General features: G+C 33.5%; 4 protein-coding genes across 5 annotated transcripts; 1 reads left to right on the top strand and 3 right to left on the bottom strand.

Moving 5' to 3' along the window:
* Positions 1-1,283: 1,283 nt before the first annotated feature.
* Positions 1,284-2,516, bottom strand: LOC125583823 (protein RADIALIS-like 3). The gene is made up of 2 exons (XM_048751340.1): positions 2,010-2,516; positions 1,284-1,446 (listed from the first exon to the last, which is right to left on the bottom strand). The coding sequence occupies exon 1, from the start codon at positions 2,270-2,272 to the stop codon at positions 2,033-2,035; it is 240 nt and encodes a 79-aa protein (XP_048607297.1). The 5' UTR covers positions 2,273-2,516; the 3' UTR covers positions 1,284-1,446; positions 2,010-2,032.
* Positions 2,517-4,520: 2,004 nt separating this feature from the next.
* On the bottom strand, positions 4,521-4,930 carry LOC106384666. Its single transcript, XM_022697908.2, is given in 3 exon segments — positions 4,521-4,730; positions 4,732-4,812; positions 4,814-4,930. Coding segments are annotated over 3 exon segments (408 nt in total).
* A 3,900-nt stretch (positions 4,931-8,830) lies between these two features.
* Positions 8,831-12,164, top strand: LOC125583822 (U-box domain-containing protein 5-like). The gene is made up of 5 exons (XM_048751337.1): positions 8,831-9,215; positions 9,307-9,380; positions 9,477-9,662; positions 9,738-9,845; positions 10,048-12,164. Exons 2-5 carry the CDS (start codon positions 9,330-9,332, stop codon positions 11,941-11,943), a joined length of 2,241 nt encoding a protein of 746 aa, XP_048607294.1. The 5' UTR covers positions 8,831-9,215; positions 9,307-9,329; the 3' UTR covers positions 11,944-12,164.
* On the bottom strand, positions 12,125-13,787 carry LOC125575001 (transcription factor BEE 2-like). Of its 2 annotated transcripts, none has more exons than XM_048751338.1 (5): positions 13,396-13,787; positions 13,112-13,300; positions 12,821-13,027; positions 12,606-12,746; positions 12,125-12,507 (listed from the first exon to the last, which is right to left on the bottom strand). In XM_048751338.1, the coding sequence occupies exons 1-5, from the start codon at positions 13,663-13,665 to the stop codon at positions 12,412-12,414; spliced, it is 903 nt and encodes a 300-aa protein (XP_048607295.1). In that variant the 5' UTR covers positions 13,666-13,787; the 3' UTR covers positions 12,125-12,411. The 2 variants fall into 2 exon arrangements, with proteins under 2 accessions (XP_048607295.1, XP_048607296.1); XM_048751339.1 differs by having other exon boundaries at positions 12,606-12,740; positions 13,396-13,769.
* Positions 13,788-15,774: the final 1,987 nt, after the last annotated feature.

The raw sequence follows: 15,774 nt of genomic DNA, 5'->3' as shown, positions 1-15,774 counted from the left end.
ATGATTCTTATAAAAAAAGAAAAAAAAAGAAACGAGAACAAAACTAAATTTCATAATGTTACTAGTTGGTGGTGACGTAGAAATAAGTAACATAATTCTATATTCTATTAATTATCATGTTATTTTATGGTACAACACCACTAACCATAATAAATAGATAATTAACTTTAATATGATATAATGCAATATATCGCTTATATTAAAAGGATAGTAATTGTTATTATTATACCAGTTCTCTATAAAAATTAATTCTGTTTTACGTTTATAAGTTATTCTTAAGATATCTAAAAAGAATAAGATGATTTGATTTACCCCAAAACCAAAATTTTGTTTAAAAAACTGTAAAAAATAAATTTATGGCTTATTTGTGCATGTTATATATATATATATATATTTTTTTTTTTTCAAGAATATAAATATGTATTTAATAATGCATAATTCAGTATACAATTGATAATCTTATTAATAAATATTTATTTTGAAAATAGTACATTATGTAGCTTATTTTTCATTTATTAAAAATTTCATACATAGAATAAGTAATAATAATTGTTTGATTATTTTAATTATTATTTATTTTCCAATAACTGCTTACTATTTATATTTTAATACTGTAACTTATACATCAACAATTTTTACAATAATTTATTTTAATATATATAGTAATTCATATTTCTTGTGCAAACACCACATAAATTTATAGTTTTATCATGTTTTTTTTTTACTGCAGATTACATCAATTTAAAATGCATATTACAACTCAACGTTAATATTATGTATATCAATCAGAGCCTACATATAAAAGAACAAAATAGGGTTATAGGCGAAAAATTAAGAATTATTTTCCGGAAGCATTATTTTCTCCAATCCCGAATATATCACAGTTTACTTTCTCCAATCATTATTTTACTATAAAAGTAAGCAACTTTTTATTGCGAACATATGCTAAATGCTAACACTACACATTTTGGGACAGTTATTATGATTACTGTACGATTTTGCCTGTTCTTTTGTTCTTTATAATTCGATATTCAAATTACATGCCATGCAAAAGGTGTCCACCCAAATACAGACGCGTGTATCTCACGAGAACCAAACGATCCATAGCAGATTAATCCTTCTAATATTTTTTTTTATCTATTTACCACCACCTACTATGTTCTCTTGATGAAATTATCATCGAGCTACGCGCCAGAGCCCAGGACGACGAGGTGGGTGCAAAGTAGATTTAGGTTGGATTATGTACAATTTGTGTGATTATGAATAGAGTTCCGACAAACTAGTTTGATCATATGAAACTCACATTGATTGATTTATAGATGATTCTTACATAGTCGTATATATAACACAATCACACAAATAGAAGTAAATACATTGATATCTCTTAATTTGTTTAGATGCTCTCTGTTTGTTTCTGGTTTGAAACCATGTTGGTTTCAGAGGAACCTGCATACATATATAAAATCCATATAAGAAAACTACAAGTTAAAGGACTAAAAGAGGTAGATAGTAAAACTAAAGAAGCATCCTAATAATCTTGTTACACAACTTAGGCAATTTTAAGCAAAAAAAGAAAGACTTAGGCAATGGAGATTTTTGCAAAAGTAAAGACAAGAGACATGGAACATGCTATCATCATGTGGGACTTTAATTTTCCTTTGCTAAAAGACAAATGAAAGTTGGATGAAAGGTTGTTCAAGAAATGGATTCTTATGAATATAAAGACTCATGAGGCATGGAGATAATGGCCTAATGATCAATTTCAAGAGCTTGACGAAACTAGCTTTTGTATTTCTCTGTTACTAGATTTGCTTTTTGGTCCCACTGTTAGAAGTTGGCAACAAACGAACAGTTGTGTGTACTATTAAGATTTTTTTGAATAAGCAGATCTAGGTAGAAAATGAAACAAGATACATAGATACAAAAGAAACTAGAGATGCATGCCTATGCATGCTTCGTATGATATTTCTGAGTGGTGACTTATGCATACTAATAGTTGTGATCTGTACCTTTTTGAGTAGCGTAAATGCTTTCAGTTTCCATTCGAACGGTAAGTAGGCTGTGGATAACGCCCTGACTCGATGTCATTGACATCCCTAATGAGTAGCTCGTAGTGTCGCCTTACTTCTTCAGCTGATTTCCCACCAACTGCTCTAGCAACGTTATGCCAGCGGTCAGGAGTGTCCTGGTCATATATAGCCAAAGCCCTTTCAAATAGTTTGTTCTCCTTACGTGTCCAAGACGCGTTAGAACTCATGGAGTTGGAAGCCATTCAGAGAATAAGTATGAATATTGATAGTACAAGATTGAAAAAGAGCGTTTTGAAAATGGGAATCTGATTTCTTTGTAGGGTTAAAGAAGGAAGATAGATGTATGTATGAGTTGAAGAAAGGAGTTGATTTGGTTACTTGAGAGAGTGAGAAGCTCCTTATATGTAGGAAGAAAAACGCATGTTGTGGGGTTAAGCCAGTTGGACGAATATATACTTTAAGAGTGGCTATTTGTTTTAGCAACCACATAAAGTCTTAGGGAAGGTGCACAATTGTGAAACAATCCAATGGAACTTGAGATTCCTTGCCAAATTGGAATTAAAAAAAAATTAGAGGCTTCCTTCCTTTGTTACTCGCTATGATCCTTATGGTAAAAACTGGCATGCAGTAACCATGTTTTGAGACCTTCTCTTACCTCTTTAAGGCTTTTGATGTGATCTAGAGATCTTATCATCATTAGCTTGTAGTATCCGATGCTTATTTAAAACACATGAGATTGTTAGATTATGTTGGATGCTTTCTTGATTGAAAAAAAACTTTTATATGATTGATAGGTTCTCTATGCGTTCACTGGTCTAGTGATATGTCTTTTCAATATAGTCGAAGTCATGCATAGTCATAAAAGAAACACCATCTCACTACGGATTCTTGCCATTCTTGTTCTCATGGCTCTTATAACAAATTTGGCAATGCAGTCATCTGAGTGATCTCTATTACATATTGGCTCGTGTGGAGCATCTGTTGAGAAGGGCACAGACCCGTGCAGGTCCTAGTATTGAATATAAAACACTTTATACATATATTTCATGATGCTCAGCTTTTAGCCTTAATTATATTCCTCCAATGACAGGACAAATATTAGAGTGCAATCTAATACTAATTAAGAGGTGATTTGGCTTAGTAGTGAGAGATTATGCCTCACAAAATGTTTCTCTTGGACCCTGACGACAAAAACATTCTGCGAAAACCATAAGAATCTTTGCTATCGTCATCGAACCAGTCAAATATTAATCTTTTCATTTAAGAATCTTTGCTTTTCCCTTCTTTTTAACAATGGGATAAGAAGATTGGTTGAATTTTAACCTAACTTAACTTGAACAACTACTATTCTTGCATACAACTCTTTTCGTAAGAATTTCATGTGTTTGGCCATTTTTTTAATTCAAAAACGTAGATACAAAACTGTAAAGCATGGAATAGATGATGGATATAGATTTAAATAAAAACTAAATTGTATGTAAATTTTTTTTATTTTTGTATAATTTTTAAAAAAAATTATGCAAATTTTATTTTATTTATTTTATAATATAGTAATATATTTTGTTTCATTTTACTTTTATTTTTAATGTTATATATTTAAAATAAGCTCATATATATTTTCTAACATGTTTACCATTGATCAAATTTTATTTTAGCTTTTAATATAACTGGGTTAATATACAACATATCTTTATTTTAGTAGAAACTTTGCATGTTTAGTTGAATAATCTGAAAACTTTACCATCATCAAATCTATGAACTTAATTTTTTTTATATATTTACTTAAATTTATATATTTATAAAATAATTATATTATATCAACGAAATATATTTATTATTTAGTCTATTTTATAGTATATAGTATTTACTGAAATTACATATAAAATATCAGATAGAGATTATATAAAAATATTTAAATTTTAAATATGTTGCAAAATTTTAGTGACATGACTTACAATGTTAATTTTTAACTATTTTGGATCCACATCAATAGTATGGGCATATATCCAAAACCCAAAAACTAAACCTAACCGAAAAAGCCAAAACTAAAACTAGACTAACATTTACAAAAACTCGAAAAGTTCATATTTTCTAATTCGAAAATCCGAATTTAAATAGAGAACCGAACGGGTACAAGAGTATTAAAAATATGATAAAAATAATTATTTTTAATTTTCATAGATTTAAATATTGATTTCCAACCATAATAAATTTGTTTAAGAAACTGTTTACATAAGTTCTGTAAACAAAAATAGTTAAATCAAATTATTTCCCTGAAACGGTTATGAAAAAATTACGAAGATACAAAACCACATCAACACAATTTCTTTATAGTTTATTCATCAAAATATTTCAACGTTTTTTCTTTAGTCATAGATGTTCTAATATATAGAGGAAACATACTAAGTACTAACCGAAGTTATGCATTAACCACGAGAAGGGTGTAAAAAAAACAGCAGCACCTTTTCGAAGATATTCAGGTGTTTTTGTTTATATTTTTATGATGTGGGTGGTAATGCAAGTAGACATATTCCAAATCTTGGGAAGATCTCGTCGATGAATCTTATCGACGACATCTGCGCCTTTCTTACGCCTCCTTTGTTTTGGACATTGTTTAACTTCTCTTATTCCTCTCCATTCACTTTGTTTTTATTGTATCCATATTGAGGTTTTTTGTCATCTAATTTTACTTATTGTAATAAATGTATAATAACAAAAAGATGAAGATATATTTCTTCTCCAAAAAAAGTTGATAAAATATCTTTTCTCGTAGTACTCTCTTTGGTCTCTATTCTAAGGTTTGTGATAAAACATTCTTTCGGCAGATACTCATCTTCTTTCAACTTCACTTGCCCACTCAACAACTTGTCTTCTTGGAATATTATTTTAGACTCTTCCATTTTGGATCCGTATCTTCACTTCTACGCTTCATTTCTTAAGGCAAACAAGCTCTCATATTTGTTATTCTTCCGTTAGTACTAACGTCGACTACCAATTTTTTTTTAAAAAAAACGTGGTCAATTTTTGTATCTTCGTTTTGGTCTTGTCATTTGATTTTCAGGCAAATGTGTACTCAAAATCTGTTGAGAATACGACCAGTTATTTTTTTTTTGTATGAAAAATGTGGTTTCATCGATCTCTTTGAGACCGGAATACTATTAGCACTCCCTTTACCACTAGGTCAACTTGACATTGGTTGATCAGTCATGTTACGATGGAACAAGTATTATATGATAGGTTTAAACGTCGTTCGCTTTGAGATAGATTTGAGCTGGTCAATCTGCACACTACTTTTAGCTCACAATAATTATTCTACGTACTGAACTATATAGTAGAGGCAAATGTGTTTAAAAATCGAACAATGTTCTTATGATTTATTATAGTGGATCAGTGAGCCAAATTTTGAACAATAATAATATAGTATTTAGTTATGATGGGAACTACATTGATCATATCTTCTTATGGTGAAATCTAAACTATGTTATAAATCAGCTTTGTTTAGGAGGCAGACTTCTTCCAACAGAAATCAAACATGCGATTTCCCAAACTCCTATTAGGTGATCTAAGAGTTTTAACATTAGTCAACTTCTCGTTAATTGCATCAATCATATTTTACTGACGTTAAACAACATAAACCCTGTTTATAGTCTCCAGAACGTCATAAAAACTCCAAAAACATCACCAGATGACTTAATTTGATATCTTTGTCGTTTCGTTGATGTAATGTATGATCGGACTTGAGATAACAAATGATATTGTCACTGTCTCCGTCTAGATGGGGGACAAATTCTGTTTACTTCTTTATTTGATTAGATTCTGATCTCACCTGATCCCTTTGAAATGGACCACATTTGACGTTTCGAAGATGCTCCATCGTAAAACCTCTATTAACATTTCTTTACTACTTTGTATTGCACTATTGCTACTTCTTTACATATAAAGAAATCTCATGTTGGTGTTATTATGGAGGCACCAAGTGGAAATGGAATATCCACTTATTTTATTACCATCTATGTTCCCGAATCCACACATATTTTGATGTCATCATATCATAAACATCAGAACCTTAACTTTTGTTTTTGAGGATAAAACTTATTAAAAAAATCATTCAATTTGCATCCTGACACAGCACGGAATTGTCCGGAAGAGACTATTTTGGCTGCTGCAATATTGTAAGTAAAAGTATGAGCCGCCAATCATTTTATTCAACTGGATTAGTATAATTGCCGAATGATATTGCAATTGGTAGTAGTATCTCTATCGTATATTTTATACGGGCTTAGATTATTCACAAAGCTTAATACTCTAAGTGGGCGCGAGGCCCATTTATCGTTAACTTGTCATGGGATTGTCCTACTCCCATTAGTCTCTTTTTTTTTTTTTTTTTTTTTCTGTCATCAATGTCTATTCCTTAATTGGTTACCTCTTTCTTATGGCTGGTGCCTCTTCTTGACTTCTCTTGTCGTAGACAGATAATATAAAATAGGCACTTGCCACTTGCGCGTTAAAATGTACTTTCACCTACCCGTTGGATCTATTCAGTACTTTTGTCTACCACCAACTCTATCCGTGTGCCATACCAAAACAAAAACCTAAACCTAAAAAGCTACCCTGAAACCAATCTTGATTATCATACGGGAGAAAAACATTCCAAAGATTAAGTTGATTTATTTTGTAAAGCGTTGTCGCAATTAGTTAACTAAGCATCTTTTATTTTGAGGCTGAGAGTAGTTGTTGCTTGTCAATGAGTAGTTGTGGCCAATCATATTATATATTTAGGGAAAACATAATTATACCAAATCGTTGACTAGACTTAGAATTTACTTAAATAACTATCTAACAGACTAACACTACTTATGTTTTATTCTTCTTCGTAATCAATCTCTTCCCCGCCACATTAATCATGATGTGGATTAAATTTCCATTTGGAAAATCCAAATATTTGGTTTTTGGTAGGCCAACTTTAGGTCAGAGCCATCAAGCAGGTTACATCAGATAACAAATTCTTGTTCTCGCTTTGGCCATTAAGGAGCATTTATGCATTTCACATTAGGACATTGATGTTATGTCCATTTTATGACACAACTTTATCAGTTTTCTTGGTCAACAAAAAAAAAAAAAAAAAAAAAAAAACCTTTATCAGTTTTAGAATAAACAATAGCCATAATTATTTAACTTTTAAAAGAAAATTTTGTAAACCCATCAGTTCTATGACCAACTACTAACACTATTATTCACCGTATGATGTACAACATCAATCATCAAATCTAGATAAACCCAAGTAGCAGTTTTTGGGCTTGTACACTGTACAATGTAAATAATCTATTATTCAGATCATCTATCATCAATTCTAGGAACAAAACCTCAAACCATGATAACTATTACAACAACTTTAAAATTCCTTGACCCTTTCTCACAAAAAAAAAAAACCTTAAAATTCCGATGCTTAAATAAGTTCCCTGGCCTACAACATAATCATAAGTTATTCAGCTCTAGGGTATTATCCTATCTCACGGTATCTCTAACCCCACTCTATTTTTTCATTTAAAATAGAATTTAGAATAAAAATGCTCCAATGATACTTTATTTTCTATTCTATAATAGTGTAAAACTATTTTTTACTCCATATATAGAGTAACTTTTTATTTTTTTTTCATCATTCTATTTTTTACTTTAAAATAGAGTATCATTGGAGTAACATCGAACTTTATTATAGAGTTACTCTGCTTTAGAGGAAAAAATAGAGTGATTCATTTGAAATGGTGTAAGCAGATGAGCTACTCTATGCATCACATACAATCGTAGAAAAAATTCAGTTTAGATTAGGCATTTAGCAAGTGGAGGAAGAATAAAAGATGGACCAGTCAACGGATTGCGACGACAAGTCTTACACAAATGTTGATAATATGCGTTTGCGAAGGTTGTGGTTACAAGAAAGTATCATATCCACACACTCTCTTGTACTGGTTGGTTGTATAAATAACATTTTTAAATTTTGGAAGATTTACACGTTGGAGTAAAAAAAAATTCACAAACTTCGGATTGACTTTATACTTTGTGATGTAATTTTGTTGGCAAATAAAGAATACGCCAAAAAATATTTCGCAATAGTAACCCCAAAGCGACATTACATGTTTTGAACACGTGCCTTTTGAATGGTTCACGTTTAAAAAAAAGATTTTGTCAAGTATATGTGCATATTGACATTTGATAGCAAACATTATAGATGTGTGGTTACTTAATGTATACTCATCATGAATAGCAAGGTAAGACCGAATAAATGACAAATAGTTTACTTAAGACACACAATAAGACACCATAGCATAGACCAATATATCTTCTTTACGACCAGAAAAAAAGCGATCTTACTTGCATCACTATCAATCTATTAGAAAGAATGGTTATAATCATTAGTTTAACAAACTTTAAAACGATAATATTTTTTAAAGAGAAAAAGAAAAAAAAAAAAGAGAAAAAGACTATTGCTCAGATTCTTTCCACTAAAGAAAAAAAAGAAAAAAAGAAAAAAAAAAGAAGTTTAAAAAAGTTGTGAAAGAATTACTAAAAATATAAAATTGTTTGTATGTCTATTGACCTGACCATTACGAGCACCATTAAGACCTCGTCCTTTCAATTTAGTCTGCGCTTGACACGGCACTCTTATGATGTAACCACCAGTAATCCCTTTGGACCAAACACACTGGTCACGTAGAATCTGTCACAGCCCAATCATCAACCTTTTATAATTTGCAAGCTCAACGATTTAAAATCGACTGTCATTCACCAAAGGCTGTCACTTTAACACTCCAGCACTCTGTTTTTATTTCTCTCTCTGCTTTTCCCTAAACTCCTTCTCTGTTCTCCAAAGTTTGTACCCTTTTATTCAACCCTCGAGCGATCTTTGCACGAACTAACCTCGAAAGACTGAATCTTTTTCTTGACCCACCAAGAAAAAGTTAGTCTTTGTTTCCCGGAAAAACCGAGAGTTTCAGTTTGTTCCTTTTAGGATTTGCTTAAGTTGAGGGAGTTATGCTCAAGGTCTTAGCTGAAGTTCTCGCTTCTTATCAATCACTTCTTGTTTCTTTTGCTGATTCAAAGTGGCTCTGCTGGGAAAGTCTTCAGCTTTATGTTCTAGGGCTTTGAAACTGTTTGTGATTGTGGAGAAGGATAAGCTGAGATCATAGGGTAAGTCAATTTTCTTACAGTTATCTCTGCTTTGGTTTGGTTGGAGAACTTGTCCTAAAAGAACCTTTATATATGTTTATAAAACTTGCAGAATTTAGAAACTTTCTTGTTTAGATGGGAATTGACACCACTCAACGTATAGAGGAGATGTCTTACTCCTTCAAGGTTGGTTCTAAGAATCTCTTATGTTGATTTTTTTAATTATTTTTTGCCTTAAAGTTATGTTATTGTAATAACATGTTTGGTCTTGCTCTACTTCAGATGCACGCTTCCATCTGCTTAGCCTTGAAGAACTTAGTTGATAGAGTTACGAAAATCTTTCCTGAAATAGAAGCTGCTAGACCTGGATCTACCACAGGGATACAGACTCTATGTTTGCTCAACAAAGCTCTGGAGAAAGCTAAGCTGCTTCTTCAGTACTGCAGTGAATCCAGTAAACTCTACATGGTTTGTCAACCTCCTCTCACATTTTATGTACTTTTTTATCACTCCATGTGATTAATATGTTGCTTCAATCTTCAGGCAGTAACAGGAGATGCTATACTCTCAAGAGGTTCTAGATCCAAAAAGTTATTAGAACAAAGCTTATCTGACATCAGAACCATGGTACCTACTGCTTTGTCTATCAAGGTTTGTAACCAAACTCTGTTTTAACTTTTTGTTAAATTCGGGTTTATCATGAACTTCCAACTTAAAACTAATTGGTAATAAGTGGATTGGTCCTAACCGTTTATGTATTATTCATATCCCAGCTAAACTCCGATGTGGGAGCTTACAGTCTCAATTACTTTTCTTGTTTTGTGGAAAATGCTGAATCAATTGTTGCTTGCAGATACTTGAGGTACTCCAAGATCTTAAGTCAACAGAGTTGTCTCTAGAATCATTTGAAGAAGAAGCTGGGAAAGCTATCAGGGAACTGATGAGACGGAGCACATCTTCTTCTGTGTCTTCTGATGAGATAAGAGATTTTCATTTTGCAGCACTAAAGCTCCAGCTTTCAACACCTGAAGCCGTTGTGGTAGAGAGAAGATCATTAAAGTCGCTTTATGGGAAGCTAGGAGAGTGTGAAGGGAACAAGAGACAGATTCTGAAGTATCTCCTCTGCCTCCTGAAGAAGCATGAGAAAATCATTTGGAGTGATCACAAAGAGATCTCTCTCAGACAGCAACACTCTGTGAATGATTCTGTGTCTGCTAGTGTTGCAGAAGCCGGGTGTTCTGAGGAACACAACAGTGATACACTTCCTGAACAGTTCAAGTGTCCTCTCTCTCTTACTGTCATGTATGATCCTGTCATCATCTCCTCAGGCCACACGTTTGAGAGGATGTCGATTCAGAGATGGTTTGATTTAGGTAATGACACGTGTCCTGTATCAGAAAGGGTACTAGATGATTTCACATTGCAGTCCAATGTAGCGATGAAGGATCAGATATCAAAATGGTGCAAGAAGCACGGTCTTGATGTTCAAGATCCAGCAATGAAGCACACAGACAACGCTTCACAGAATCTTGACTTCTCCATTGCTAGTTTTACAAGTTCTCTGTACAATATACCAGACCTCAGCTGCTTCACGAGTAGGGACTTCAGCTCTAGCTTCTCCACGGATTCGCCATCATACTCTAGGATGTCCAGGGGTGGCTACTTCATGCCAATGCAGACGATAGCTTCTGAGTCAGGAACTGAAGTCACAGATTCTACTCATCACAGTGAGGTGGAGATAGAGCCTTTGTGTGAACTCAGTAAGCTTCCATGGGATGCTCAGGTCAAGGCTGTTCAAGATGTGAGAAGTCTTTTTGAGAAAGATTCTAGGGCTGTTCGGTCTGTGTCACCTAGTAAGTTTCTTGAGCCGCTTATCACATTCTTGAAGAACGCTCATGAGAGAAATGGCACTGAGGGAGACGTAGTAAAGTGTGGTTTGGATTTGTTATTGACTTTCCTCAGTGGAAACAGGAAGGCTATAGAGAGCTTGAAAGAAGACTTGTTTGAAATGTTGTGTGTCTTTCTTGGGTCAGAGTTAGTAGCTGAAGAAGCTCTAAACGTACTTGAGGTTCTCTCTAATCATCCACAGAGTCTCTCAAAGATAACTTCAACAAGCTCTCTCTCTTCCCTTTTGAAGATAGCTGAGTCTGGAGCACAACATCTTCAAGAACAAGCTATGATCACACTCAAGAACCTCTCTGCAAGCAATGAGATTTGTGCGGAAATGGTCTCTCTCGGTTTTGTCCATAAGCTCACATCTTTCTTGCAACAAAACGTTTTCAGCAAACACTCAATCATCATGCTGAAGAATCTCTGCAACACTGAGAAAGGTAGGGTTTGTGTAACTGAGACCCCTGGTTGTTTAGCTTCAATAGCTGAGCTACTGGACTCAAATGTTTCTGAGGAGCTAGAGAATGCGATCTCCATCCTCCTCCAGCTCTGCGTGGAGAAGATAGAGTATTGTTATCTTGTGGTGAGAGAAGGCCTTAATATATACTCATCTCTTCTCTTGATATCCAACAATGGAACCGAGGAAGCTAAGGTGGGTGCATCTGAGTTGCTTAGAGCTCTTGAAGAAGTAGTAGAAGAAGAAGAAGAATCCTCCACACCACAAGAAGAAGCAACTACTTCACAGGTTGTTGTTGCTCCAGTTACGTATCAGGAACCTGTAGTAACGGCACCGTCTCCAAAGAAGTCTGGTCTTTTTGGGCTCAGATTCATTCTCAAGAAGAAGAAGATAAAATCATAAGTTTTGTTAACTTACTTTTTTAAGAAGCTATCATTTTTTTGTGTGGTTCTCTCTTTGTTGACTTAGGGTTTGTATATGTTGATACCTGTCTAAAGAGCTTCCATTAATGTTAAGTGTAGTTGTAGTTTGATAGGGGGAATGTATTGTGAGGAGAATAGTTTGTAATTTGTAAATCATTAAATAATAAAAGTTGGGTGAGAAATAAATTTATTTTTGAGATATTTTATATACTACAAAAAAAAAATTATATACTACAATGTACAACAAGGAATTGTTGTGACCACAAGAGTTTTTTTTCTTTCTTCAACACATACATATCCCCTAGAATATAAATTTCCTTATACAGTAGATTGAAAGATCTTTGGATTGGTTTCCTCTGTCTTTCTGGTTCAGATTTCAGATAACATAGAGAAAATGATAAGACAAAAAAAATTGCCATTTTTTTCAGTGAGCCTTATCCCTAATTTGTTACTCGAGGCTGAAGAAACTTGAAACTGAATCGGTTCTCAAGTTGTTGTAAAGAGATTGTGAGTGAATTTCCCAGCCTGAAGATGTTTGATCTTTCTGCAGGAAAGAAAACAAATGGAAATAGGTTGCTTCAGGGACAAGAAAACAAGAATTAAGTAATACATAAAGATTTGCCTGAGGGAAAAGATTATTACAGAGCCGAGAGTTGTGGTTTGGATTGAGTTTATGACAGAGTAATCTAGAGATTCTTGATGTTGTAATGGAAAAGAACTTGCATCCACCATCATTAACTGCTTCGAGACGGCTTCTGGTAGATCAGTGAAGCAAGCCTGAAACTATATTACAGTTTAAACCAGTCAATTAATGTGGAAACGTAAGATAATTCCTGGAGAATAGGGTTTGTTTTCACCTGTTTGGTGGATAATTCATTGATGTGATACTCGAGCTCTGGATTTAAGACAGAGAGTTTCATAGACAAGAACTCGACTTGTTGTTGCAGAGATTGGACATAGTTGATGATCTCATCAAGCATACCGGCTTTACCGGTAACTTTGTTGCATCCAGGAACAATGTCTTGTAGACATTTCATCTTCTTGCTTAACTTTTCTCTCCTTGCCTGCCATAATATCACACAAAAGACCACTCAGACAAAACACTACAAGCTACTTTCTCTGAATTCAATCTCTGTAACAACTCTTACCCTTTCTGCTAAGCTATGTCTGTCTGTGGCTTCACCTCTTCTAGCTCTCACATGGATGTAGTCTCGCTTCTGAATCTCTGAGGATGTCTCTGAGTTGCTCATGTTTGATTTCCCTTTCATGCTTGACTCTGTTTCATCCTCTGTTTTGATCTTCTTCTTCTTCTTGTTCTCTATCTTTTCTGTCTTACCCTATAACCAAAAGTTGATAACGAAAAAACAATCAATATCAATGTTTCAAAAAAAAATCTAAACCCCAAAAATCAATGATTTCTTGAGCTACAAACCTCTGTTTTTCTCTTGTGCTGCAAGGCAATGACTCTGTTTTCTTCATTGTTCTTCACTTGCTCAATTTGGAAGCTACTTGTCCTGGAGATGCAGCCATCAATAGTTTCATAATGTCTGAAACTCTGCAACTCATCATTATTGTTTCCCAAATAACTCTCAACCCTTTTCAGCTCTTCTCTCCCATCTGAGCCAAGTATCTCAAAAAAATCAGGTGAGACCATTTGTTGCTGCTGCAGCCATTTAACTCTTTCAAGTACAGACAAGTCCATGTAGAGAAGGTAAAGAAACTTAAAGCTCTTATCTTTTCCTTTGGGGTTTAAAACTAAAGAGAGAAAGATAGACTCGAGTTATATGTGTGGGGAGAAAAGTAATCCATTTGATATAATTATTCTTAGCTTTAAATAGAAAGCAACATTGACCCACACACATGAGATTCGAAATCTAGTGAGAGAGTGACAAATTTGATAAAGTGGTGGAGGTTGGGGACAAAGAAAGTGAGATGAGAACTTGTGGGGTCTAAATGACATAACCTACCATGTGGCCATGTCCTTATGAACATGACATGAGGAGTCTCCTAAGTTAGTCGTTTCTGTGTCTTTCTCTGTTTTTTTTTTGCCCTTCAAGTTTTTGAGAGGATCTTTTATTGTATCACAGTATCAATCATCCAACCTTGTCTTTTTTTCTTCTAAATAATTTTACTTAAAGAAAGAGTGTTTCTTAAGGTTATATATGGTGGAGAATGTGGGGGAATGTGAATTATGAATGATGAATCTTAACTTGCAAATGAATAGAAACAATGGTTTTAATCATGAGCATGAGTAATATCATTCTCATGTCTTGTTGTGAATCTGTACGTGATCCTTGTGGCATAATATTAGTACCATTTGTCAATCTTTAAATTACACCAAATTTTTTTATTCTATTTCATTATTACAGAGATCATTAACAAGAAAATTATATAGAATCTCTATGAATGTATTTGAACCATTATACTACTTAATTTAATAGAAAATTCAGTGACAGGGACACAAAAAAAAATATAAAGAAGAAAATGGGTTTAAAGATAAGTGATAGGAAGGTGGGCGACACCATTGCTTTCGATCTAAGTGTTTGGTCCCTATACATTTCTTTCTTTTTTTCTTTTATATTTTCCAATATATATATTATCTATACTCGGTGATATAATTCAAGAGAATCAATACTATTTTGGAAACATTCTTCATCCGGTAGGTGATTGGGAGATTCTTCATCTTGAAACATTGTAATTTCCGAGAGTTATGTGAGAATGAAATAGCACAGTGTAAAGTTGTAAAACCGTTGAATTTAAAAAATTGAAATTTTCTAAAGCAAAAACTATACTTTTTAAAGTAAAAGAAGTTGTCGAAGTTATATAGTAACAGCCACTAGTCCATGAAACCTTCTTATCACATTGCTAGCGCTTTTATGATATAGCCAGCTTGCAATCTAGTGTAGTAGTATCAACTTATGCCTTACCTTCCATATGTTCTCATAAACTTAGTGGTTTTTTTCTGGCGTACAAAGTTGCATTTTATGGAAATTATATTTGTCCTAAAATCTTCTACTCTTATATTGAATAATAACTTAATTAGAAGAGTTTCGTCTTCTGGTTATTAAATTAGTGATGAAGTTCCTTGGATATGCATTTCTCTGCGGGGAATTGGTCCTACACCATTCTTGTTTCAGTCGAACACTGGCCACGTCCGTTTCTATGGTTCTTTTGGTGGAATCCATCATCAAGAAGCTCGTAATGAAATTACATGAACCAGATCTTGTCTTTTTCTTTTGTTGTGAAACATCAGCAGCTATTAAAAGAGCTTACAGGAAAGCAACGTACACTTTGTGCTCATCCAGACAAATTACAGCAAAGAGGTGCAAACATTCACCCGAAATATATCTGCTAAAAATGTCTTTGATCTTCATAAGGTAACTTACACGCATATCTCATGTTTTGTAACACTTCAAACAAAATTGTGTTAATGTTTCTAAATTTGTAGGAGGCTTGGAACAGATTCAACTCAGGAGAAAGGTAGAGCCTTGGTTTATTGACTTCGACCTTGGTATATATCAATCATAGTATGATTTTCTTAAAAAAAGGAAAAGTATTTTAACAAAAAAAAAAGGAAAAGTCGCGCTAGTTAAATAGTCAAGTTCTATAAAAATGTTATCTAGAACCATTAGGACGATTTCTTGAAAAAAGTAATTCATTTATTTGACTAATTATTGAACAACAAAATCGTGTTATTTTTTTTTCTTTCCCAAATTGAAATTCATTCATAATCGAATTACCGGTATTCATACACAAGCTGGCGGCAAAACGAAATAGCCCCAGAACCAAAAGTCCATAAGAAGCGGCAGCT

This window comes from Brassica napus, chromosome C3 (assembly GCF_020379485.1).
Source record: "Brassica napus cultivar Da-Ae chromosome C3, Da-Ae, whole genome shotgun sequence".
NCBI classification, from domain to species: Eukaryota; Viridiplantae; Streptophyta; class Magnoliopsida; order Brassicales; family Brassicaceae; genus Brassica; species Brassica napus.
Note: the sequence above shows the minus strand (reverse complement) of the source record. Positions and strands in the feature narration are given on the sequence as shown.